The following is a 27,907-nucleotide window of genomic DNA, read 5'->3' on the forward strand; positions in this document are numbered from 1 at the left end:
AGTCCTTCATTTTATCATAAACATTAACATCCCAAATCATCAAATTTGGAGATACATAGTTTTCCATGGACAGTAAGGGTATGAAAAATGTAATCTGAAAAGTAACTAAAGCTGTAAGGCAAATGTAGAGGTGTAAAAAGTGCAATATTTGCCTCTGAGATGTAGTGGGGTAGAAGTATAAAGATACATAAAATTGAAATAGTAAAGTACAAGTACACTGATTGTTTTACTTCATAATGTAAGTATATTCCAACACTGCTCAAGTATTTTACTGGTGAAATTTGGAACACTTATACAATTGGCATTCCTGCTGTCGGAAATTGTGACATCTCCGACAGCCCTGGAACGCAGCATTAGTATGGTGGGAGAGGCTGGTTTGTTGACCGACTCGAGCTGCCACTGACAAACTAGCCACCTTGTCAGAGTTGAAGCCATTCAGTTGACAAGATGTCAACAATGTAAATGTCGCTGTACGACCAAAGCAACAGTTTCTGCCACAAGAAGATGGTCGCCTGCAGACGAATCCCGTGCTATCGGACCAATTTGTAACCGAGCACGACGTGGTTTTAGCTAGCATTAGCTTAAGTTATAAGATTGACAAGATAACGTTAGACGGCTAAAGTTCCTCTGGAGTGAGATGGGTAACGCTGGGCTGACTGGAGGTGGTTCATGTAGCAGGTTAGCCAGCTAAGTGCGACATGGAAATAAGAATATCACCAAATGGATTTCTACCGTAAAATAAGTTGTGTAATTTGGGCTGTAGTCTGAGTGGTGGTTTTTAAAGTAGTGAAGCAGCGGTGTCTGGCCGTAGCTGTCAACTGTCGCTCGTCCTGGCTGCAGCGCTGGCCTAGGAAGCTAGCAGCTAGCTAGCTAGCTAGCCGCACGGCTGGCTCTTCTACAAAAGTAAGTGTTTACACTCATTAATAAGTCATTGACAGCTTTATCTGATTTACGTAAGTGCGCAAATGTAATACTTAAACGGCTGTTGGGCAAGTTGCTGACATGGATGTGCGTGCTGTTTGTATGGTAGCTAACTGGCACGGAGGTGGGTCTGTGAGCCTCGTAGCGTTAAGTTAATCTATTGAAGCTATAATGTTAGCTAACGGGAGCACGCAACGGCCTTGATGAGTTTGTTCTGCAGTCCAGTTTCTGATATCTGAGTGAATATGTCCACTTCACTACCAGTTTATAATTTGTGACTTTACATAACAGCTTATAAGTGAGCGCAGAACAGTGTCCAGAAACTGTTGCATGCTTTCCTTTACTCCTGACACTATTCAGTTTTGTAATTGTCCCAATTTAAGATACAGCTATGCACCTATTTTGTGCTCCTGGAGCTTCATGGGAGACAGTGTAAATGACAAGAGGCATACTGCCAGGCATCCTTTGTGTTGTTTTGCAGAGGTTGGCAGAATATACCAATTCCACAAATGTCTTAGGTGCCATATCCTCTTTCTCACTTTCTGTGGGAAATGTCATTGATCCAAACAGCATGCTTGATATTTAAGTGTATTGTTTCCCTGCTCCCAGACATAAACATATATATAGGATCCGAACTAATTAGTCCATTAAAGAGGTAGTGAGATGACAAGAAATTACTTACAGTTACGATGACTGGTTTAGTTTAAGTCACGCATCTGTCACAATGCAGACCTTTAAATATTTTCAGTTCCTCAAATGAATTTGCAGCTTTTCTTTGTTTTAATTTGCTGTGAATTAACACTCTCTTTTTGAATCTCTTTTAAGATTGTGATGGGTGTTTGCCACCATATTCCTGACATTTTATAGGCGACACCATGAGTGGATTGAGCTGATAAATAATGACAATAATCATATTCACCCCTGACGTTTGTGTTCAGATGTTTCACAACTTTAAACCAAGGAAAAGGAAAACGAATCCACAAATTGATCCAAATGTAGCGTGAATATGAAATGCAGTTAAATGAGTGGCGTTAGTACTCACCGCCCCCTCAACTCAATATATGCAGGGGGGCGGCTTTGGCAGTGATTATAGCCTCAGCTTTGCAAATCTGGATGTTATATTCTCTTGGTGCAACTGGTGAAGTACTTTGACAACAATTTTTGTTTGCACATTGTCTCCTATGTCGGCCATAGAAACCTGTGCTTCCTCAGAGGTGCATAGAACTGTTGGTGGCTTCCCCCAGAGGTGTTCCTCTTAAACAAATAGTCAGTTTTTGAGGACAGTCTGCTCCATGCAGATTGAAGTCTGGATTTGTACTTTTAAGTCACCTTGTCTCACAATCATTCTGTTTTTCTGTCGGGAAAACATCCTAATTACATCCACATCAGTGATGTAACATAAAAAAAGGAAAACAAATAGTTGGTATAATATGTATGATTATGGCAGTTTATGACTTGTTCAGTCATTGCGGTCTCCTGCTTGTTATAATATACCCATGCCAAACATTTTTGATAGTAAAAATAAATTATGGTTGCACATAAATACGAGGACACGACCCTAGCAGTGGTGTAGCTGATGTATATTAGATTATGGTCGTGTAAGGAATACAACACCAGCCCTCAGTCTGATATAAAACTGTCTGTGAGGAAAGGGTAGCAGGGTGAGCTTATTAGTAGCTGTCTGGATGAGGGAATTTGATTACTCTACTTTGCCTGAGCTGAGTTCAAAATGTGTGCATCTCCCAATAAGAGTTGTGTATGGATTTCTGTCCATTTAAACCAAAGTTACTAATGATATATTTGAAATTTGATCAGCTACATTACAAAATGTGATGCAGCCTGGTTAAAAATCTCAATCCTCCATTTACAGTGAAACATCTCTGATTGTATTTTATAACGCTCACTCTGAGTTGCCCTATTTTTGAATTAGATTTACAGATTTTATAACCCTTTTACAGACAATGGTTTCTTTGCAGTGCAGCTTTATGTAATGATGGAATTTTGATAACAGTTTATGCAACAGTGGAGCCCATGTAACCTCGCTGATCACGATGTTAAATTCGTAACACTTTGCCTAAAAAAAAAAAAAGAGGGGGGCTACTATTCTTTCCACTGACTTTTAGCACGTATCTCTTTGAAGGTTACGTGTTGTTGGTGGCCTCCCTGCCAGCCATGGACACTGTGACTGACACATGCCCCGCGGTGCACCAAAATGGGACCGCCCATCGGGAATCTTCAGACACAAGGCCAGCCGCTGCTGTGCTGAAGCTTCATTTTTATCACAGCAGCCAAGGAGGGGCCGGCTGCAGCTTCCTCAGCTACCCGCCTGGAGAATACGTGGCTGAGGAGCTGTGTATAGATGCAGCCAAGGCGTGCAGTGAGTACTCCAGCCGTGCAAGCCTACACAATGCACCCCCATTCACGTGTTGTGCTGTAACTTGGGGCATAGGTCCTGAGATAAGGTTATCAAGAGGCCACAGTGAAACCTATCAGCAGAAAAATCGTTGACTTGCTCAGTGTTCTCAGTGCCTTATTCAGAATTTGTTTAGCTTATTTACTCTGTTGAAGGATAAGCAAAAATGGTGTAGCTTTACTTTGCTTGGCTTCTTTTTTTTGCGCTGAGGTACAATTTTGAGTCAATAAAAGTATGATGCAACTAATACACACAGCAGGGCCGTTCAGGGGAGGTTAGACTAACCTGCATGTTGTTGGAATCACATGTTGTGTGTTTGATGATAAACCAAACACAACTGACATTTTAGACAATCTTTAGGGACCTTTTGGTCACCTGTGTTTGTAATAGAAACAGAGTTTTCTCATGTGTGTCCTTAAGAATAATCCTAATGTACTCCTCTGAGTTACCCCTATGTTGACAGTTTCTGTAGTCATTTGTTTGTCCACTTTATTTGTATGAATAAACAAAGAATATTGATTTAGATCAAGCCAGCTAACCTGCACTGTACTTGTTTCATAATGAATGGAGTGCGTAATGTGAACATAATGTGGTTTTGCATTCTCTGTCTGCTTTAGGTATATCACCTCTGTACTGCAACCTCTTTGGTCTCTTCCGAGAGTGCGACCACTTGTGGTTTTCACCCAACCACATCTTTCAGCTTGATGAACTGGCTTCTGAAGATGTGTTTTTCAGAATAAGGTGGCTTCTGCATTGCCTCTGAAGGATTTTCCCAGATTGAAATTTAAAATCTCTCATGACTCACTGCATTTTCTTCATTTCTGTTAACCACAGGTACTACTTCCCTGGCTGGTACAGTGGTGGAGCGTCTCGGGCGTATCGATATGGGGTCACCAAGGGGTCAGAAAGCCCTGTCCTCGATGATTATGTAATGTCATACCTCTTCGCTCAGGTGAGACCTTTTGTATATGTGGGTCAGTTAAACAAAACTATTCAAGAGCATGTTGTAATTACCCAGTGTTGATTAGACATAACAGGTCATATCCTTAACAAATGCAGTTACGTCACTTTGTTAGATTGCAAATTAGGGGCTGCACATCTTCAAATTTCAGTTATTTTAACGCACTGACACTGTTAAAGATAGACAAGTAATAAACCATGAAAAGGTACTATTATTTTATTTATTATTTTATATATTGTCCATGGATGTCTTTGGTGAGAAGCATTTCAGTCAGGCAACACACTGTAGTCCGTGCTTTAAAATGACAGCCACACATCCAAACAGATGGCACCAACAAGAGAACTGACGCTTTCAGTGCGTGCAGTTATAGATCTCATGTGAAAGGCAAGTCTTTGGGAGCAGGGTTGCAGCTAGCATGCAGAACCACATGAAGGGAGAATATTCAATGATAATTTTTTGACCACATACCTCGATATTGATGTTGTGATGCTTTCACAAAATATTGACACAATGAGATTTTTAATGATCATTAGTGATGTTGATATGATGATAAAGTGGGTAAAGACAAATAATATAACAGCTGTAACAGTCTGGTAAGTTCAGAAAACTACATAACTTCACTGTAATGCATCTTTTAAAACCAGGAAAAAGCAGCACTGATTAAAAAGGTTACCATCAGGATGTCACTAACAGAAAGCCGCCCTGCACCTTCCAAACTTTGAACATTTTCAGGTTTGTCTTACTTTGTCTTCCTCAAGCCCATCGGGTATTACTTAAGACGTACATTTTCAAAAATGCGTTACAATATAAACTGCCATTAAAGAAAGGATTTACTTAAAAAAGCTGGGCGCTGTAGTTAGGGCTGCACAATATATCATTGTTTTTATTGTAATAGCCATGTCAACTTGCACAATAAACACGTCAGAAAAGACTGTGATATTGCACTCGTGGATTTTTTGAGTTAGTTGAGAGTATCAGTAGAAAACTGCACTGCAGCAGGATGAAAGCTGAAGTGTTTAGGGCTACATTATCTGCTCCGATTCAACCAAATGCTTCGAAACTCATTAGACGATGCTTCACAGTGCAGATGGACAATGACCTGAAGCATACTGCGAAAGCAACCAAAGACCTTTTTAAGGCAAAGAAGTGGAATGTTCTGCAATGGTCAAGTCATATCATCTGACCTGAATNNNGACTGTGTGAGAAATGGTTGTAATTCCTACACGGTTCATACTACATTTTTGAAAAAAAGCCTTAAATGAAGGCTGAGAGTCTGCACTTTAAGCAGGTATTCATTGTTTCATTTAAAACCCATTGTGGTGGTGTACAGAGCCAAAATGATGACAACTGTATCATTGTCCAAATAATTATGGACCTGACTGTATCTTGGTGTGAATGTGCCCATTGGCCATAAAGCCTTAGACAACCCCTCTGGTTTTATGTGTTTGAATGGAGTACACGTCTCTGTTGGCTGCTTCAGTATTTGTTTTGCGTTTTTGGTCAAAGGAAAGCAGAGATGTGTGTGTCTGTCTGTCTGTCTGTCTGTCTGTGTGTTGCGGATATTGTAGAAGTACCACTTATACAATATCTGTGCAGGACAGGATGAGAAAAGGACAGTAAAGACTTCTTCAGATGTATCATAAGAGCCCTGCATGCCCTCAGTCAAGACAGGATTTGAACAAACCACACTGCAGTAGAAATGAGGTGTATAGTATACTGTAGGTAAATCCAGGTAACTGGAGCCAGTATTATGAGTGGAGCTGAACCCTGAGTGAACTGAAGGATTATGTGGAATTATGCTTGTGGAAATTTGCCCTGGTGGCACGGGACAAACCTGAAAGGGAGAAGGGAAGCACTGCTGCAGCAGGTCATTTGAGGGTGAGGCACACTGTGTGTATGTAGCCATTAAGCCATTACACATGCTCACATTCACACTGGACAGATGTTGTGTTTTGCTGTTTGAAGGATATGTTAAATTCCACGGAGTCTAATCTTCATCTGAGCCACTGTGTTTGTGATTAAGTGAGGCTGTTGTGACTTTAGAGGGGAAGCTTGTCTCTACATTCGCCAGTTGGAGGTTAACTAGTACAACAACAAAAACAAACTACTCTCTGTGTGCAGTGGAGGAATGACTTTGTCAACGGCTTGGTGAAGATCCCCAACTCTCACGAGACTCAAGAAGAGTGTCTCGGTATGGCTGTGCTCGATATGACAAGAACAGCCAAAGAGAGACAGACGTCACCGCTGGACATCTACCACACGATAAGGTACGGGTGAAAAGACAAAAGCTGCTTTTGGTCTGATTCTTGGGGAATTATGTGAAATGATCACCTGCTAAGCACCAGTTAATCTAATGGTGTATTTGGTGCCAAAACATTAACTGATTTTCTGCACTGACACAAAAAAAAGCTTTTTTGATACATTAATTTGAATACTTGGAATATTAGGACTTCTACCTGATCATCAAAGATTCCAATCATCGGTCGCAGACCCCTCAGTCGACTTAGATTCTTCAAGTCGAGCAGTCTCTTTTTTTTTTTGTCAGTCAGTGTGCACACTTTAGAGGACGTTTTGCTTTCCATGTTAAGCTGCATGGTTAGCGTTCCTCGCTTTGACGCTGCTCTCCGCTACAGACGGCCGTGGACCATGGTTGAGTGTGAATGAGACAGCGGCAGCTGCATGCAGGAGGAGAGGCTTTGCCCCGTCAGGTTCAGAGATAACGTTATCTTCAGCCATCTGCTGAGAAGTGGTGAATTTACAGCTCAGAGCAACTTGATACAATTCAGTTGAGGTGTTTGTTTGATATCTGTTGTCTGCAATAAATGTTGCACATTTCCAGCCGTAATTGGCACACATTAGCTCAGAGGGCTAGCTTGGCTTGTTTACTATATTATGGGTACGTTGCCGTCACCCTGTATGTGCCGCAGGATGACAGCAAACTCGATATGAAACTGAAGGAATGAATAATTGAATATTCGTATTATACAATCAAACCGAATTCGACTGACATAATTCCAAGTCGGAAATTCTTAGCCCTAGAGATTACTGACTACAGTTTATATCAGCTACTTGTTTTAACAAAAACAGCTGTACAAGAACTTTGCCAAGATAAAAGTCATAAAGTTATGCCTTGAATCAGGAAATATCTGATCAGAGAACAAGTAAACAAAACTAAGAATATGACAAGGCATTCAATGCTAACTTTCAGAAATCTACAGTTTTTGATTTTCTGTGCTACAAACACGTTTTTCCCAATTTCAGTACTTTTTGAACTAAAAAAAACTTTGAGATTAAAGAGACCAGTACTAGTGACTTCCGTAGTGTTAGATTAAGTTCTTTTTTCACACAAAAGTTTGTGAGGAACTTAAATGTTCAAATTCTAATCTCTACTTCTCTGTACATGTCTTGTTAAATGTTTAACACAGTGCCTTATTATGAGTACAAGACAGCTTTAAAGATGCACAATGCAGGATTTTGCTAAAAAAAATGTATAAACTCAAAACTACAAAAGTAATCCCTCTCAGTCATCACTTATGACCCACTAGAAGTGTGTGTGGCAGTGTATGTATCTGCAGAGACTCTGCCTTTTGGCTGTATTTTTTTATTTTCTACTTATTTTTCTGTGTTTAGGATGTTAGATGGCACAGCGTACGTAAAAAAGTAAAGAGCAGATGCAAGACCGTAAGCAGCAAGCATCTTAGAGGAAACAGCAAAAAACCAGACAGTGACAAAAAAAAAATTATTGCAAAAGAAACTGAACCTGGGGTTGACTTTCACTTTCACTTTAACTGGTGATATTGTTTACAAATTATGACCAACAATTCCTGCACACTGTACCTTTGAAATGATAAGCATTACATATTTCAATTTAAGATCACTTTCTCTGATAAAAATAGTTGTTTTTTTTAAATGCATAAGCAATACAACATTTTAAACAAAGGATTTATGCTTATAATTAAAAAAAAATCCCTCTTGCTTACTTCTAGCTACAAGTCCTTCCTGCCAAAGGACATGAGAGCTCAGATCCAGGACTGCAATTTCTTGACACGCAAGCGGATCCGTTTCCGCTTCAAGCACTTCATCCAGCAGTTCAGTCAGTGTCGGACCACAGCGCGCGACCTCAAGCTCAAGTATCTCATCAGCATGGAGTCTCTGGAGAAGGCCTTCTACACAGAGACCTTCCAGGTCAGGGACCAGTCCAGTGGACAGCTCGTCATCCTTGTGGCAGCAGACAGTGGCATCCAGTGGTGTCGAGAGAAGCTGAAAGATTCTGACCAGGTCGGTGTCACGAGTGCTGTCAGTAAGAGTTGTTCTGTTTTGACAAGTGATGTGTTTTGAGCACATTTTTAAAGAAGGCCTTTAGTTCCTGGATCACCAACATAAAAGGCAACACATGAACATCACTGCTCGGATCATCAGTCCCAAACTATCTAAATGAAAACATGTTACAAAATGAAATAAGGGAGCTATACAGACATTTGTTAGTTGGATGAGTTCTTTGTTGATTTCATTCCTTCGGAGGAATTGCTGATGATATTATCACAAACGTTTGTTTCTTCTGCTGTTCGTCCAGGAGCTGCAGACCTTGTGTGACTTCCCTGACGTCACTGACATCAGCATCAAACAGGCCAGCAAGGAGGGTGCTGCAGAGACTCGGGTGGTCACCATCAACAAACAAGATGGCAAGAATCTGGTAATGTCACTTGCTGAACGTCTGTTTCTACTCTGTTGTAACCAGGCATGGAAACTAGTTTTTTGACCACCGTGTGCGGCCAGTTTCAGTGACATGGGTTTGCCATCTCAGATCAGGCTGTAAAAGTCGAAAAACTTTAGCCAAAGATTTAGAAGTGTTTAGTTTCCTAATGAGCTCCCGGTGGAACAAGGAATATAACAGTTGGAGAATGAATGAAGTTTACACATCATGTCTGAAAGTGTTTTTTTGTGTGGTTCAGGAGCTGGAGTTTCCCAGCCTCTCTGAAGCGCTCTCCTTTGTGTCCCTCATTGATGGATACTATCGACTGACTACAGACGCACATCACTACCTTTGTAAAGAAGTGGCTCCCCCGAGGCTGGTGGAAGCCATCACTTCGCATTGCCATGGCCCCATCTCGTAAGTGAACAGTAACAAAGTTTAAGTTCTATTTTACCAATGGCATTAATGAGAGTGGTCACTTTCTAAAATAACTGAAAAACTGAACCAACATTTCACAGTGATTGGCACAAAATCAAGTTTAAATTTGCACAGCTTTGAATTATATTAATATTTTATTGACAGTCCTTCTTCTTCCACTTTCCATGTTTCAGTGCTGGCAGCAGTGAAAATTGTCACTTTTAATACAAAATTCTTACACAGGCAGAATATCTCTATTTCAAAATTGCTGCCAAACTTTACAAGTATTCCTCAGGTGGTTGGTATTCGTGACATTTCCTTGCAGGTAAAAGTGTATTTCTCGGCAGAGATGTGGGTCAATAACCAGCGATGGCTGTTCTGCATTTTGTTTTTGCAGAATGGAGTTTGCCATCAGCCGGCTTCAGAGGTGTGGAAACAAGCGAGGATTGTACATTTTGAGATGCAGCCCGAAAGACTTCAACAAGTATTTTCTCACTTTCCCTGTTGAGGTAGGTAACACTGTTGCAGTGTATCAATGACTTGGAGCAGAGTAATGATTGAAATACAGTAAAAAGTTCCCCTGTTTTGTGTTGCACAAATCTATGATAGAGGTTCTTGCTATGGACTTTTTTTGTTATCAGCTGTGTTTGTGCCTCTGTTGTTGTGGTCTTGGTATATGAGACTCAGGCTGGGCACATTCGAAAGTATGTTTACACTGTACAGCTGTACAGTTTCTTTTTTTTTTTCAGTAGCAACACCAAAACGTCTTTTAGTATGTTACTTAGCTGTCGTTGCTGATTTTAAAATTTAAATCAGGAAGTATCTGATCGAAGGATAAGTAAACAAGATCATGGCCACACTCAGACCGACAATAACTCTGTGTCCAAAATCACAGCCTCCTCATTTTAATGACGCCAACACAGAGGGCCCCGGCAAAAAAAGTTGATTGTGGCTCAATGTCTGCGAGACAAACAAGGCAGACTACCTTGTAGCATTACATTGGTGTATAGTTGTGCAATCCTGCCTCAAATTAGAGTATAAACTGCAGTGCAGCGTCTTTGTGTTTGATGAGCATTCAAACTGAACTCCATGTTTTTTATTTCATTGTGGTACCTGTAACGTAACAGCATGCCACAGCAACACAGTGGCTTTTTTGATCTCATGCTTTTGTGGTATTAAACAAGGCTGAAGCATCTGACCACTGTTTTGTGCCGGCTTGAGAGGTTCAGTTCCAAGCTGTACCATGTAACGCCTCATATAAAGTAATGCATAATTCAAGAGCTTCTTGTTTTATTCTTTTCATTGCAGAACTCAGTCCACTCTGACTAGCATCTCACGCAAAGTCAGACTTGGTGTTGTCACATTATTGTTTATTCCATGACTGAAACTGAAATTAAATGCATCCTCTCTGTGTCTGCTCCTTCAGGTGTATAATGCGGTAGAATACAAGCACTGCCAGATAACCAGGTCTGCCAGCGGGGAATTTAACCTCAGTGGAACCAAAAGAAACTTCAGCAGCTTGCAGGAGCTTCTCAGCTGCTACCAAAAAGAAACTGTGCGCTCTGACAGCGTCATTTTCCAGTTCAGCAAGTGCTGTCCACCTAAATCCAAAGGTGAGACTAGCAGAGTCTGCATTTATTGAATGTGAAAGATCAGTAAACTTTCGCAAAGGCTGTGTGTGCAAATGTGTGTCATATAAAAACCATTATTTTCTGCAAGATTAATGATAGTATAATTAAAGTATTGTGATGTTATTTGCTGCTTAATACAGAGACAGCAGTTTGGACTCTCTCTCATCCAAAGAAGTAATCAACTGTCCTGCAGATAATAACGTTCATGTGGCACACCCTAATATGATATGAATTTTAAGTAAAGGCAGAACTCTGACCATCCATCAATAGTGAGATGAAGTGTTCATTTTCCAAAATGTGATACATGGGGTACAAATTTACAGCCTCGATTACTCAAAGGCTACGTTCACACTGCAAGCCTTAGTGCTCAATTTGAATTTACTGCTCAGATCCAATTTTTTTGTTTGGCTGTTCACATTATTTTCAAATGTGGTAAACATCAAATATCAGTGTGGACTGGTCGCAGTCCAGAACTGACTCACACTGGCAAAAGAATAACAAAGATGTCACATGCAGCATGCTGTCTGGTTTCATTTATAAGTTGATGTGCAGCAGAAGCCAGCAAATTCACTAGCAGATTATAAGGATGAGGAAGAAGAGAGAGATTTTTAATTTAGTGGCTTCACTGAAACTGATGTCAAAGGCTACTTTTCACTACACCTGTCAGCACCTCCTCACAAGACTCCCGCTAGTGCTGAATTTGAATAAATGTCAATCTAAAGCGATGTACACATATGTAAGTGGCACAAATTAGAATTGAAAAGATCATATTCCATTTGTGCTGTTCACACTGTCATGACAAAACAGATCTGAGTCGCATATAAGCAAAAAAAAAATCAAATGACGTAATTAAACCAGAACTGGGCTGTGCTGGGAATTTGATAATGTGTCTTCATTTCCACAGAAATTGATGAAGAAATGCAGAGTTTCAACATGTCACACACTTCATGTCTGACTCACATTATCGTTTCTCAAGTTTCTCGTCAGCTGGACTCTGACATTGATGAGATTCAGTTTAGGAAACCATAAATGTTCTCGTCAAAATTTAACATAAGATTCTTGTCTTTTTACCAACAGAAAAGTCCTGCCTACTCGTGTGCAGGAACAATAAGGGCTCCGAAGTGCCTCTGTCTCCGTCTCTACATCGACACAACATCAGTCAGATGGTTTTTCACAAGATCAGGAAAGAAGATCTGGAATTTGTAAGCTTAGTTTGCATTTTCAAGACTGTCATAAGTCCGTGGTCCCTCATCTGTCTAATAATTCTGTACATGTGCATCTTACCATCAAGTCATGCTCTGAATTAAATAAAAAATAATCACCTGTTAAGGGTTAGAATTGAATTTTCATGATTGTTTAATTAAAACTGTCATAATGGTCTTCCTTTCAGATGGAGAGTCTTGGCCAAGGGACATTTACCAAGATCTTCAAAGGGGTGCGCAAAGAGCTGGGAGATTATGGACTCCACCAAACTGAAGTTGTCATGAAAGTCCTGGACAAGGCCCACAGGAACTACTCTGAGGTCTGTGGCTTTAAGAGCTGTGCACATTGTTTTATTTGCAGGGGGAATGTGGTTATTGGTAAAAACACAAAGAGTAAAACATATTGAAAGTTAAAGGAGATTTACCTACAGAGCATTTAGGCTGAAAACTGCTGCTTTATTCAGGCAGTGACTGATCATGTATTTCATTTTGGTGGGTTTGTAGCCCTTTTCTCAGTGTTCCTTTTATTAGCATTAAGTCTGCGGTGAATCACATCAGTGTAGAGCTGAAATTATTTATCCAATCATTTTCTTTACCAGATTTTTTTTATCCATGAACAAGAAAATGTTGCATTTTGTCAAACATTCACTGCTTTGAGCCATTTTTCATGATTTTCCGCCATTTATAGACAAAACCGTTAATCAAGAAAATACTCAATAGATTAAAGGTTAGGTTCACAATTTTTTTAAGCCTCAAGTTTATCACGTCAGCTGTCTACATGTTGTTTTTTAAGCCAGAAGTGACCATATTCGGGTGAGAGGCTAGAGCTGTGAAGGACTGAGGGGTGGATCTGACTGAGCGGAGGACACTATCAGCAGACAGCCTGTTGTTTAGAGCTGCCTGACTTAATTATGCATAACTTTAAGCCTTAATAAAATGTAAATGAGTGAGTTATAAGAAAATGTACCCCCTACACAGTTGTCAGGAAGGACGAAATTAACTATAGAGATCATCACTGTTTTTGTACCAGGCTGTAAACATGTTTATTTCTGCTGTGAAATAGGGTATTTTAACATAGGGTTCTATGTGGATTGACTGGCTTCTGGAGCCAGTCTCAAGTGGCCGTTTGAGCTTTGAGCCGTTTGAGTTTTTGGCACCTGTGTTGGCTCCATTTTTTAGCCCCAGAGGCTGCCACTTAATTAGAACCATTAAGAAATTCCTCATTAACTTCTAATGTGAGTGATGGGGCACAAAATCCACAGTTAACATGAAGCTTATACAAATCATGCAGATATCTTCCAAAGTTGCAGTGTTTTAAGTACAAGTAACCTCTTTTTGTTACTATCCTTTCACTGCAGCTCAACAGGGAGACACGTCTGGTAAAAACATTAAGAGGGAATTGTATACTAAATAGAAGAAGAAAAAAACTTGAATGTAGGAGGACATCCACACAATGTGTCTAAATGCCCAGACAAACCAAATTGACATCAAAGAACCAGTGGTGACAGAGGCCAACAGTTGTGTCGCCTCACACCACATCCTAAAAGTTGCATGTGAATATACACCACAGAGACTACAGCGAACAGTATGTAATTTCTGGAAATGGAAAGGAAATAACTCTCCGTAACAGCAGACGGCAGTAGTTTGTATTCAACGTTGAAAAAGGGAAACCTGAAGACCGACATGAGGTATTAAAGACCCTCGTCAGCCAGTCAGCACATTAACAACACAACCCAGTGTTAAAAGAACAAATGACTTGTAACTAAAACATTTTCGATCTGTTTCTGCTAAAAAGTTCAATGGCTAAAAAAAATAATTACCTAATATAACAAGTTTGTTTTAATCTCACGCCCTCTTGAATTTAGGTCTTTCGTTTACTTTCCTCACTTCTGTTTCTCTTCTTGTGCACTGAGCTAAACTGCCAATTAGAGTAATTTTTTTCTTTACTGACGGACTCCGCTGTCTCCCATGCCAAGTCAGCATGTTGAATCAGCTGGGCAGGGGGGGGGGTAGCAGACGATACTGACTAGTGCCAACCAAGGGTGACAGACGCTTTCCGTTGGCCCAACATTGACTCACAGTTGACCAACAGCTTGGTGTGTTAGGGCCCTAACTGAGACTTTTGACTGTCGATTTTGTCTCCCATCACTTACATTGAATGTGCATCAGAAAGGGATTTTTTTAACGACCAGTATGATCATTAGCTGTTTTTGGTGTACCTTGTTGTCTGTCAGGAACACATAAATAATTATTTTTCTATCTTCTCTCATCCTACAGTCTTTCTTTGAAGCTGCCAGCATGATGAGCCAGTTGTCCCACAAGCACCTGATCCTTAACTATGGTGTGTGTGTCTGTGGAGAGGAAAGTAAGTCAGACACGCTCTCAACTTCTCATGCTATGTGAGCAATATTATGGATCCTGTCCTCATTTGTCCTCACAGCCAGAAGAAACAGGAGACCTAATACCCATTTCTCTGACGAAGGTTATGAGCTTATGTCATTACGATCTAATGATGTCAAGAGTCTACCATGCTCCACTATAGTCTTGACCAGAGTCCATAAGCTTGAGGCTCAGAGCAGTGATTAAAACCATGGGCATGGTGGGCTATTCTTAGGAGGATTACAATACCCTGCCCAGAAACTTTGACCTGCCCCGCTATTCACCTCAGAGGACTTCTGCAGAAACTGTAGGCTTTTGTTTAGGCGCACGTGCCTGCTTTGCTCTCTGTTTATATTACTATTTATATTATGATATTATCAGAATTGGCATTAGTTTATTGGAATTTCAGTATGACTTGTAAAGAAAAATTCTTGTTATTTACTGTATTAGTATTTTTGTTATTGTTTATTGAGTTTCTCTCTGCGTATTTGGTAACTAAGTGTGCTTTCACACCTGCCTTGTTTGGTTTGGCTCAGTCGAACTCTAGTTTGTTTGCCCCCTAATGCGGTTTGTTTGGGCAGGTGTGAACACAGCAATCACACTCAGATGCGCACCAAAACAGCCGGACCGAGACCTTCTTGAAGAGGTGGTCTCGGTCCGGTTACAAATGAACTCTGGTGCGGTTCATTTGTGGTGAGAACGTGTTTCGACCTGGATCTGAACCAACTGCAGTCACATGACACATTGTTTGGGTTAAACATGAGCATGTTACAGTCCTGGAGGATTATTAATGTGCACCTCCTCCTGTACTGCCTTAATATGCACATTCAGCACATCCAATGCATCAAAACATTGTTTTCTAGTTGGAGCCGCGCCTCGTTTTCAAACTGTATGGTTTGACTAAAATGAACAATGACAGCAATATAGTCCACGATGAGCAGCGCTAAAATCAACCTGCGTAGTTGTCCCTCCATTGTGACATTAGAAAGTGTCACATTTATCTTGCAAGTGTACTCTTCTTCAGTGTTTTGTTTACTTCCTATTTTTCCCACATGGAAATTCTGACCAATCAAGAGCAGCTTTCTCACACAAGACATTTTATCTGGTCCGTTTGTAAATGCTGCCGTGAGAACACGAACCAACTCTAGGCAATTATGCACCTTTGTAACAAAATGAATCCCTGATTCAGACCAAAGCAAGACAACTCTAGATCTGAAAGCACCCTGAAATGTAAATTCTGGGGTAATTATCTGTACTAGACCCATAAGGATGTGATAATTTTCCAGCTTAATTACAATATAACATTTTACAGCTGTTTAACAACTAAATATTGAATACTCCAGTGTTGCTTTTAAAGTTAGAAAACCATTGTGGAGGATTTAGATGAGCCGCCCTTGACTAACTATAAATCAACCAAGCAGAGTCAGAAATTTAGACCCGCCAAGTGCCAAATGCAGGTAAATTTTCCATTTGGGGAGTAAATCTTGGAAGGATATCTGCGCGTTATAAAAAACTATGCTGAGAGTCTCTATTGTGTTTTGGTGTCATAAGGGCACGTCGAAAATAACAGTTGATATTGAAAAATGAAACACAGGCATTAAAATGATCGTTACTTTATTTTGATATATATATCTTTTGCATTCTGATGCATTTTTCAATGACAACACAAAACACAAAGAGATAATGTAAATATCCTAGTCAGATTCTCGGCTGTCCTTTATAAAGACACTTTATTCCTTCTCTGTGGCTTTGGTTGCAAAGTGGATCATGAGGGTACTAACATTATGATGGATATGTTTAAGACCTGGGGTTGTAATTGCAAACTTTCACTGATTTTTAATCTTGACTGAAAAACTGTTTTCTTTCAGATATCATGGTGCAGGAGTATGTGAAGTTTGGTTCTCTGGACACCTACCTGAAGAAGAACAAGAACTCAATAAACATCCTGTGGAAGCTGGAGGTGGCTAAGCAGCTGGCCTGGGCCATGAACTTCCTGGTAGGAATCTGTGTGTGGTGCCATATTTGATACCAGCTCATTCAATGGATTGATGCTGATTGTTGGCATTTAATTTGGTACAAAAAAAAAAGGGACTGTAAGAAGAACGACTCCTTTCTCTGTGTTGCAAAGAGACTGATTTATCTCTCCCTCTCTGAACCTGCAGGAAGAAAAACATCTCGTCCACGGGAATGTCTGTGCTAAAAACGTTCTTCTGATCAGAGAGGACGACCGACGGGCTGGGAACCCCCCGTTCATCAAACTGAGTGACCCTGGCATCAGCATCACTGTCCTACCCAAAGAAAGTGAGTTCATGTCTGTCCTTAGCTGAACTGTAATGCTTCTCTTTAATCAGCAGGGGGCAGCTGTTAACAAGGTTGTGAATGCAATGAGATGGTACCTGCTTAAATCCACATGACATTGCTTCATTTTGGTGCTTGCTTAGTTACAGAAAACATGGGTAAAATTAGGTAGTAGGCTACTAGAATAAAGAAGAAGAAGAGTTTTGTTATACAACAAGGGATTCTTTAGTGCATCTAATCAAACTGGCAGCTTTGACATAATCAACTGAATTTTTCCCTAAAATTGTCAGAGCTTTAACTGAAAATGAAGATTATGCTAACATTGGTGGGTTAAATGTTTTTGTGTGTGCTCAGTCCTGATTGAGAGGATCCCTTGGGTGCCCCCTGAGTGTGTCGAGGACACTGCCAACCTGAGCCTGGCTGCAGACAAGTGGAGCTTTGGCACCACACTATGGGAGATCTGCAGTGGTGGGGAGAAACCTTTAGCAACACTTGACAACTCTAAGGTAGGGATGGGTGGTATGACCTGACATATATATTCAGGGTGTCTAAGGATCCTTACAAAGTCTTAACATGTCTTAAATTCAATGTTGCAACTAAAAGGCCTTAAAAGTCATATTTGAATTTGTGAGGTCTAAACTACGACAAACATTTTATCAAATTTCTTGCAAAGTCTTGCTGGGGTTGAGAGCATTTTAGCCACCGGCAACTTTAGTAAACCATTTTCATTATAAAAATAAGGAATATTTCAAACACTTCTGTATTACACTGAACAAACTTTTGCCAAAACGCAACAGATCACAACAGGCTATAAAACTGAAAAGCATCTGTTAGTTAGTTCCACCTTGGCTGTATTTAAACATTTATTATCCCAGTGATGCAGTCAGATGTGCGTTTATTTGTTGGATGTCTTTCCATTCACATCACGGTGGTGGAGTAACACTGACACACCGTCCTTGTCTTACATACAACTCTCTCTCTGTTATTGTTGCTGTCTGGGAACCTGCAGGCGTCATCAGCAATGTTGTTTCATTTGTACTTGCCATAGTGTGACTGACTCGCACGACAATCTGCTTGAGTAACTTCAGCATATGTTGTTACAAGCATACGACCAAAGGTTTCCGGGGGATCACACACTTGTAAACTTTGCTCTCACATTATGTGCATCAATCTACATACCATGTATTCTGCATGCAGCTGCATGCACTAGACTGTGACCCCTCTACAAAAATCAGTTCAGCAGGAATACACAAATGGTCACACATTGTCACTAGACTAACCCTTAATGCTGTCTCACAGAAAACCCTGTTCTATGAGGACCACCACCAGCTTCCTGCACCAAAGTGGACCGAACTGGCGAATCTGATAACCAGCTGCATGGACTATGAGCCCACATTCAGGCCCACATTTCGTGCCGTTATCCGTGACCTCCACAGCCTCTTCACACCAGGTTGGTGTATACAGCCCTAATGGCATCCCGACAGGGAATCTAGGTCACACCAGTGTTGAATCTCAAATGTCCTCAGACACACACACCCTCCTTACGTAAGACATATTTATCTTGCTGTCCTCAGAAACATGACAGTGAACAGGGAGTCCTGGGTTCTGTCTTTATCGTCATTCCTTGCTATTTCAAATGAGGGATACTGTTAAAGTTCTTCAGCATTTAATGTTGTCCAACTAAAATTCAGATGAGATAGAAATATCAATTTCCTTTCTGTATGATTAGTGCAGAGATTGGTCCAATACACCATTAGCCCAGCTTGGAGCTGTTGATTTACATGATTTCCGGCCATTCATCTCTCCAATGTACATGATTTTTGTCTTTGTGTCCCCAGACTATGAGTTGATTGTGGATAGTGACATCCTGCCAAACAGGACAACGGGCTCCGGCTGGTCCACTGGAGGTTTTGAGAGTCAGGAGCCGGCTCAGTTTGAAGAAAGACACCTCATATTCTTGCAGCAGCTGGGCAAGGTATGAAGAACTGTGGAAACTGCTTTATAAGAGCGAATCAGCCTGCGTCAATGAGCTAATACTTATGTCCTATATTCCTGTCACAGTAAGTTTTTCTTTACTTTTGACTTAGAGCCACATGATTCTGGAAGAACTGAGAATAATTTGGATTTGTCACTCTGAGATTTTCTTTTTTTTTTTTTTCAATTGTTTTTATTAAGTTTTCAATAGAAAAAAACAAAAACAAACAAAACTGACACACAGAGCCAGAAGACACAGTTGCCTGAACGCTCTACATGGATACAATATCCTGCGTGTATCGAATATAACATATACATACAAACTTCACGTACAATCATACAAGTTTCTTGCTTCAGTAGTTTGTTACATTCTCAATACCCAAACCATGTACAGGTGGCTGCATAAAAAAAAAAAAAAAAAAAAAGTCGACAAGAGAAAAGAGAGAGAAAGAAAAAAAAGAGAGAGAGAAAGGGGGGGGGCTAGAGATGTGGATAGCTACTGATCTAATGTGCTTGCGTCAAATTCATTTGTAAAATATCCTAAAAAGGCATGCCAAGTTTTTTGAAGCCTTTTCACCGATCCCTGAATCGTGCATCTGATTTTTTCTAACTTAACAAATGTCATCACCTCGCGAACCCAACGTGAATGGGATGGAGGTGTGGTGGATCGCCAGTTAAATAGGATAAGTCGGCAGGCTAGTAATGTTGAGAATGCTATTAAGTCTGAATGATGTTTGGATAGCCCACTGTTGCTAGGGGTAACCCCGAATACTGAGATAACTGGGTCCGGGTCAATTCTTTTTTTTACATATATAGGAGAATGTATTGAAAATCTCTGACCAGAATGTGTGTAGTTTTGAGCATGTCCAGAACATATGTCCCAGAGTGGCGGGGGCCTGATGGCATCTGATGCAGGTTGGATCTGTGCCGGGGTAAATCTGGGCCAGTCTGACTCGACAAAGGTCCAGGCGGTTGACTATCTTGAATTGAATCACTCCGTGCCTAACACAAATTGAGGATGTGTGTATTCTTTTGATAACTCTTTGCCAGGTTTCTTCAGAGAGCTCCTTGTTCAAGTCTTCTCCCCATCTCTCTCTCAGATGATGTAGAGAATTGCCTTCCATATCCTGGATAATACTATATAACTGAGACACACAACCTGGTATGTGAGGCTTAAGCTTCAAACATTCATCAAGTGGACTGGCCGGAGGTTTGTGCGGGAATGATGGAGAATATGTACGAGTGAAACTGCGTATTTGAAGGTACCTAAAGAAATGGGACTTTACTAGGTTGTGCTCTTTCACAAGCTGTTCAAAAGAGCCAAATAGTCCATTAATGAATAGGTCCCCTACACAATGAAGTCCCTTCCCAAACCAGGTCTGAAAAGCTGCATCTAGCAAAGAGGGTTTAAAAAGGGGATTGGCGGTAAAAGGCATTGACACCAAAGCTTGCGTAAGGCCAAAATGTTTACGGAGTTGGGTCCATATACTTAGAGTGCCTCTCACAATAGGATTATCTGTATGAGCTCCCACCGCTAGTGGTAGTGGGCCACACAACATAGATACTAGGGAGACTGGTGAGCATGCCCGCTGTTCCATGAGAGACCAATTTGGACCTTCCCCTTTCACAAAAGTATTATACCAAACAGTCACTTTATGAATGTTGGCTGCCCAATAGTAATATAAAAAGTTTGGCAGTGCTAAACCACCATTTATTTTACGTTTCTCTAGGACAGATTTGCGTACGCTTGGTATAGTCTTATTCCAAATGAATGTGCTAATACATTTATCTAGTTCTTTAAAATATGATTTTGGAATGTGCTAATACATTTATCTAGTTCTTTAAAATATGATTTTGGTAAGAAAATGGGAACTGTTTGGAATAAGTATAGAAACTTTGGTAGGATAACCATCTTAAATGAATTAATGCGGCCAGCCAGAGATAATGGAAGTGTTGACCAGCGACTGGTATCCTTCCTAGCTTGGTCCATAAGTGGTCTAAAATTAAGCTTGAACCGGTCTTTATAGCTGTGAGTTACCTTGACTCCTAAATAAGTTAGGGGGCCAGTTGTGACTTTGAATTCACATGAATCAAAGGACATTGTCAATGCTTTACTGTTAATGGGGAATAATACACTCTTTGTTAAATTAATTTTATAACCTGAGGCCAAACTGAATTGTGAGATTATGTCCAGGCACTTAGGAATTGAATTTTCAGGGTCTGATTAAAAATAACAAAAGGTCGTCCGCGTATAATGAAACTTTGTGGGCTTGCCCCCCCGCCAGCCACAAGAATGTGTGGAATTTAGTTGGTTTCATTTATTGTTTGTCCTGTCCCGGTAGTGGGGCGGCATAGCTATAAAATCGTTCAATTTTGTGATAAAAGCACCAAATTTGGCAGATACATTTTTCAGACAAATATATTTNTGGATATTATTGGTCCTGACTGATGCCTGTGGCATAGAGTACAGTGTTTGAATCCAAGAAGTAAAAGTCGGGCCAGATCCAAATTTGCTTAATGTTTTAAAAAGGTGTCCATATTCGATTCGGTCAAAAGCTTTGTGTGCGTCCAGTGAAATGACTATCTCTGGGAGTTGGCTTGAGTGTTCAGAATACACTATATTGAAGAGGCGGCGCAGGTTATGATATAGCTGTCTGCCCCTTATGAGGCCTGTTTGGTCAGGGTGCACAATAGTTGGTACAATAGATTCCAATCGAAGGGCGAGTATTTTTGTAAGTATTTTATAATCACATGTAAGTAGGCTGATTGGTCGGTATGATTCGCACCTGATTGGATCTTTACCTTTTTTTGGCAGAACAGAAATTGTGGCCTGGGTCATAGATAAAGGGAGTTTTTTTTTGTATAAGCGATTCTGTGTAGACAGAGCGTAGGAGAGGTGTCAATTTATTGGCAAAAGTCCTATAAAACTCAATGGGGTATCCATCTGGGCCTGGTGCTTTTCTATTTTTCATCAGTTTTATTGCTTGACCAATTTCAGCATCAGATATTGGTTCTTCAATGCTGGACTTATCTTCATCACTTAGGGTGGGTAAATCCAGATTATCTACAAAATTGTTTGCATGACAACTATCCGAACTATATAGGGAGGAATAAAAAATTTTAAACTGATCGTTTATATCTTTCGGATCTGATTTGATAGAGCCATCAGTGGCTTGTATTTCTGTAATATGATTGGCAACCGAAAATTGACGTAACTGATGAAGGGGGGAGAGAGAGAGAGGGGATGACATGCAGCAAAGGGCCACAGGCTGGATTCGAACCCAGGCCGCTGCGGCAACAGCCTTGCACATGGGGCGCCTGCTCTATCCACTAAGCCACCGACACCCCGTCGAAATTATTTTTAAATGCACCATTTTCAAGATGGTGCAGTTATTGCTGGATTTGTTGTATCTGAAATTCTAGAGGTTAAAGGCATAGTTCAGATCTTTTGAAGTGGGGTGGTATGAGTTAGTTATCCTTAGTCAGTGTGTTACATACAGTAGATGTCAGTCGGCACACTCCCAGTTTGGAGAAGCAGGCAGGAGTATCACCACTGAAGCCAAGCAATGTACTGGTGTAGACAGGGGCAGTAACATAATGTATTTTAGTCTCCTAAAAAAAAATCAATAAGTTTAAGAATACCCTATAATTTTAATACAAAATATAAAAATAAGTAAAGTTAAATAAAAAATCGAACTGTGAGTAAAAAACGATGGCTCATTTAAGCTGCTCTTCTCTTTCAGGGAAATTTTGGCAGTGTGGAGATGTGTCGATATGACCCGCTTCAGGACAACACTGGAGAGGTTGTGGCTGTGAAGAAACTCCAGCACAGCACCGCAGAGCACATACGAGACTTTGAGCGAGAGATCGAGATCCTGAAATCTCTGCAGCATGAAAACATCGTCAAGTACAAAGGCGTTTGCTACAGTGCAGGTACAGCTGACCTGCAGTTAATACCTTCATGCTCCTAATGATCCAGAACTGAAAAGATTTTTTGATTTGGAAGGATACTTTGAAAATTTATTTTAAAAGGTTTTGCACACATCCTCTACAAATATGCCACTTAAACGAAATTGTCCTGCCTATATAACGTATATGTTCATTGTATGTTTTCACCAGTTTCAGTGACAAGCAAAACAAAACTTTGGTCGAAAAGTTTACACCAAACTCTGTTATATTATCAGTATGTTTACTCTCACCATACTTTCTATTAACCAGCCATATTGCACAGTAAATGCAGTATATTTTGCATCAAATATGGTAGGAAGTACAAAGGTCCTCACAAAATAAATGTTATTTTAGTTGGACATCCAAAAAATATAGCCTCATTGTATCCCTCCCTACTTGATGATAAACAAGCTACATCGAAAAATTACTATTTTGCTACTACCTAATCTCAGTCAGGGTTCCTGCAGTTTACTATAGAGTCTTAACTGAGTATGGTACACTTTGAGATGTCAGCCAGTGAAATGTTTGCAGGTTTAAGACTTTTGTGGCTGCTCAGTCCTCTTAATAACACAGTTTCTTTGTTGACGTCTCTCAGGGCGACGAAATCTCCGTCTCGTCATGGAATATCTGCCCTTTGGAAGTCTGCGAGATTACCTCATGAAAAACAAGGAGAGGATCGACCACAAGAAGCTTGTGCATTACACTTCTCAGATCTGCAAGGTACTTTCCTTTGTCCGGTTTTTTGTTTACTGCTGATCACCTGTGCTGCAGATGCAAAAATCTTTTTTCTCTGTGTGTTCACAGGGTATGGAGTACCTGTCAAGTAAGAGGTATATCCACAGAGACCTGGCTACTCGGAATATCCTTGTGGAGAGTGAGCTGAGGGTGAAGATCGGAGATTTCGGCCTCACCAAAGTTCTGCCTCAGGACAAAGAGTACTACATGGTCAAAGAGCCAGGAGAGAGTCCCATATTCTGGTCAGACTCCAAACTTCTGTCATTTTATTCTTTTTGGTAGATCTCTGCAAAGCTTCACCCTCTGAAGAAGTGGGATTTTATTTTAGAAATCAAAATCAGCTTTTTGATGCAGGTTTGACGCAGTGTTTCCTGTTGTAGTGTTAATTCAAGTTAGGAATACTCCTATAATTATTTTATTTTTGATTTGTATTTGCTGTGGTATTGTTTTGGAATCAAAACTGCAATACCAGTCCTAGCTTTGAAATTGACTTGTAAACTTATGACCCTCAGTGACAGGACAGACAGTCACACAGCGTGTTATTTTGTAGGTATGCTCCTGAGTCGCTGACTGAGAGCAAGTTCTCTGTGGCGTCAGATGTCTGGAGTTTTGGAGTGGTGCTTTATGAGCTCTTCACCCACAGCGACAAGAACTCCAGCCCCCCTGCAGTAAGTGATAACACAAATACTCTTTCACCACCCAGCTTCATTTATCTTCAGTCTTTGCTCGACTCATCAGTAATAGGATTACTTGGAAAGTGCTGAGCACATTAAAAATAAATTCCCAGTAATTTATTGTGCAGTTTTGTTTTAATGGTAAACAAAAAGGGTTATTGACAAACATTGCAGCAGTTTCCTTCACATCGACCTAATGATACCAGGGTACAGAAACCTTAAGATTTAAGCACATTGTTATTGTGTTTTTCCAGCAAACTGTATATTGTTTTCTCTCTATAACATCCCATTTTTAATTTAGGAAAATATGTAGGAGGTGTGCCACACAGTGGTCTAGAGACTAAAGGCTTGGACGTACTTTATGAATTCAACCTCCGCGGACAGCTGCAGTCTTGTGGATGTGCACACAGTTCTTTTCAAAGGACAGCTGACAGTCTGTGTCAGCCCCTGGTAGTGAACAGGCGGGCTGGGAGGTCAGCTTACCTTCCTGCTGCCGTCACTGTATGAAAATGAAACTAAGAAGACACAGCTGGGTCTGGAGCCGGCTGGCTCGACCGCAGTGTTTTGGACTAGACTGGAGTGTAGAAAAAGATATCGGAGCAAGCACAGCTGCTTGCTACATATACAGTCCACACGGTCACAAAAATAGGTTGCACGCAGGCATTCGCATGGGGTTCATGCAGACATGGATTGATGACGATACTTACATCACGCTGACTAAAGAGAGGACCCTGTCAGACTCTCGCAGACCTGGAAACTATGACTTGGCCTTTAATGCACTGAAAGTGACGACTGATGCACCTCATTCGCTACAGATGCTGATGGCAGCTGCCTGTGAGGAAATCTTATGCCCAGCTTCCAAAATAAGAACTACTGTAAAATCAGGCTCAATATGGATCTATCATGTCTATTAATATGACAGTTAGGGCAGTATAAGCACTAAATGCTTCACATGAAGATACACATAATGAACATAAAACAGACAAGGCAATTCAATGTAAGGGGACATTTAAAAACAGTTTATAACAAGGATTAACTGATTCAACAATTTTCATTTAAAAGTGGTGGTGATTTGAGACCGAACTAATTGAAATCTTTTATAGTATTTCGTCTTGTGTCACCTTTAAGGCCTTCAGACGTCATTAACAGTCAGAGCCGGTAATTCCCATCAGGCACAGACTCACCAACAGACATCAATTAACTGATTGTCATCAATAAATATTGCCCTCTGGGGGAAAAAAATACCTTTTTATTCCTTTAAGCTCTCTCCGAACAGGTACTGCAGCTGCAGGAAAAAGTGTTTTGTTACTGTGTCTGTCTTTGACGGTTCAAAATCAAAACAAGTTTGGAGAAGGCCTGTCGGAGCAGTTTGATGTGCCTCATAAAGCGTTTGGTGCATGTTCGGCCATTTTAAACAATAGGTGTACTTTAAAACAGTCCTGAAGATGCAAACCATAGAAACCATCTCTAGTTTTAATACAGCCCTGCCTCTCAACCTTTACTGTGAATGAAATGCAAAACAAGCCCAATATTTTTGAAGGAATACTTTCAAAGCACTAAAGGGTTTTGTCTCTCCTCTGCCTGAGCTTACCCTTAAGGCGTGCTTTGTACATACATGCATTCAAATGAGGGCTGCTCTTTGCTGAATACTGTATTTAACAGCTTTCAGTGTCTGTTTACAATCTGGATATATCCAGTCTCAGCTAGTTGAGCTAGAGCTTGTGACTTCCTTACTGAGGTCATACTGTAGTTTGCCATGTTGACTCTAATAACCGGAGTTTATGTTGCTCCACGTTTTACGTCATGTGTGTATGAAGTTACAGTTACCTTTTTTACATTTGGAGTAATTTTGATTATCTGCAAGGATCTTCCTCTTTTCTGTAAATCAAATAGATTTTAAATCAGTTTTTGTCTTGGCTGTCACCGCTCTCCTCAGGTTTTTATGTCCATGATGGGGAATGACAAGCAGGGACAGCTGATTGTCTATCACCTCATTGAGCTCCTCAAATCAGGCAGCAGGCTGCCTCAACCTCTCGGGTGTCCCACAGAGGTAAGAACATGCACTGCTGTTTCCTGTCTGACTGGACCCACTCGTCAAACACATATACACTTACATACAGTTTAGATTTATACTGGGACTCATGCAAACACACACCTGGTCATTTCTAAAACATGAACATACACATGTATTAGTCTGTTTTATCTGTTATGTTGTATTCAGTTGTTTGGTTTGTTGTTTTAACCCAAATCTCAAAGCCTCCACAGGAACAGGAGCAAATTAGTTAGGGTCTTAGGGTCCATGTTATGCCACATTTTCCTCACTGCTTCTTGGTCAAACAGCTCTCTAAAGGCTTTTGACAAATGCCAAAAAGTAGTCTGTGTAGAAGTGTGATTGACACAACCTGAGGTCTTATTTATTTTTAAACATGCGAAAGTTTTGATGAAAAATACGCACTGCAGCTCAACCTATTTGGCACCGGTTTTGCAAGAAATTCAAACCATTTAAACTATTACCTGTTGTTGGATTGGCCCAGTAGACAAATGGTTAAGACATCAATTAACTGCAACAGTGGTTTGACTACCAGCCAAGGGGCCTTTGTTGCACGTCATGCCTTCCCCATTTTTCCACATTAAAAAAAAAACCCCACTGTTACCTTTGCCATCAGGAGAGACTAACCTGTAATGATTTTGTTTGCTCATGTCAGTAACTCATTCCTTCCCGCTCTTCCTCTCAGATACACGAGATCATGGAGGAATGCTGGGACAACGACCCCGGTTTGCGTCCGTCTTTCAAGGAACTCGCCCTGCGCATCGACCTGTTCAGGGACAGTAAGGAGTTTTAGACAGAGAAATCACCCAAAGTGCCCTGCTCCTCTTCAGCCAAGTCACTCTTAACAGTGTTGCCCTATTTGTGGCAAAGGGACAAAGGCCAAAACGAGGTCCTGCTCCTGCTGAGTGCCAGCATGTGGCGAGGCAGATTGTGACTGGAAGAGCGGTGGTTCGAAAATAGGACCAGCTCAGAAACTACTGCCAAGGTGCCTTTAGCAAGGCACCCCAACCCTGATTTTAATAGTGGAACAGAATGGAAGCGGAGGCTTGGATGCAAAGAACTGTTGAAGGTGATGTTGGTTCGGTCAGACGTCTTGGATAAAGTTTTAAAAGAGGAGTTCGAGAGTTTGTGGAGACTGTGAGTAGAGTATGGCCAGGCCTAAAGCTAGAGATGCTTGTGTCAAACAAGCTCTGTGTGTCTAAGTGTGTGTGCGCGTGTGTGAGAGAGAGCGTGTGTGTTCATACAGACAGCTAGCAGGGCTAGCTCTTGCCACCCCCTTGTACCCCTCACCAGAAGAGAAATGGTCTAATAAGAGCTGAGTGTTTTCTATGTATGTGTGTATATACCTACAGTATATTTGTGTACATATGTCCAGAAAAATTTTATAATTTTTTAAAATGAAAATATAGTAAATACTATATTTGAACTGCCAGCAAGATGTCAGTATAAATGAAGTACATACAAAAGATGATTTAAAAATCTGTTATTGTTTTATGTTTTCATTGTGAGAGGTGGTGTGCATATTAAAGAACAGTTTAATTCAATCTGTATCTGTTAAGCAAATTCTTCTTCCACATTCAACTGGACAGCTCCGAAGGCAACACTCGTTGG

The 27,907-nt window shown here is 40.7% G+C and overlaps 1 protein-coding gene across 1 annotated transcript; it reads left to right on the forward strand.

Moving 5' to 3' along the window:
- The first annotated feature begins 348 nt into the window (after positions 1 to 348).
- Positions 349 to 27,840, forward strand: jak2b (Janus kinase 2b). Its single transcript, XM_050051541.1, has 24 exons — positions 349 to 903; positions 3,062 to 3,298; positions 3,952 to 4,075; positions 4,169 to 4,286; positions 6,417 to 6,562; positions 8,282 to 8,573; positions 8,869 to 8,988; positions 9,248 to 9,405; positions 9,803 to 9,914; positions 10,832 to 11,018; positions 12,114 to 12,238; positions 12,427 to 12,558; positions 14,516 to 14,603; positions 16,486 to 16,613; positions 16,780 to 16,918; positions 17,270 to 17,421; positions 18,215 to 18,365; positions 18,754 to 18,890; positions 22,633 to 22,822; positions 23,433 to 23,557; positions 23,642 to 23,814; positions 24,123 to 24,240; positions 26,183 to 26,296; positions 26,982 to 27,840. Exons 2-24 carry the CDS (start codon positions 3,094 to 3,096, stop codon positions 27,087 to 27,089), a joined length of 3,342 nt encoding a protein of 1,113 aa, XP_049907498.1. The 5' UTR covers positions 349 to 903; positions 3,062 to 3,093; the 3' UTR covers positions 27,090 to 27,840.
- The last annotated feature ends 67 nt before the right edge of the window (positions 27,841 to 27,907 follow it).

This window comes from Epinephelus moara, chromosome 8, assembly GCF_006386435.1.
Source record: "Epinephelus moara isolate mb chromosome 8, YSFRI_EMoa_1.0, whole genome shotgun sequence".
In the NCBI taxonomy this organism is placed as follows: domain Eukaryota; kingdom Metazoa; phylum Chordata; class Actinopteri; order Perciformes; family Serranidae; genus Epinephelus; species Epinephelus moara.

What these genes read in the sequence shown, in the direction of transcription:
- jak2b (XM_050051541.1), top strand. Translation starts at nt 3,094, where the DNA reads ATGGACACTGTGACTGACACATGCCCCGCGGTGCACCAAAATGGGACC. An exon ending in CCCACAGGAACTACTCTGAG is followed by an intron (nt 12,559 to 14,515) that starts GTCTGTGGCTTT and finishes CTCATCCTACAG; the next exon opens with TCTTTCTTTGAAGCTGCCAG. An exon ending in CCACAGCCTCTTCACACCAG is followed by an intron (nt 18,366 to 18,753) that starts GTTGGTGTATAC and finishes TTGTGTCCCCAG; the next exon opens with ACTATGAGTTGATTGTGGAT.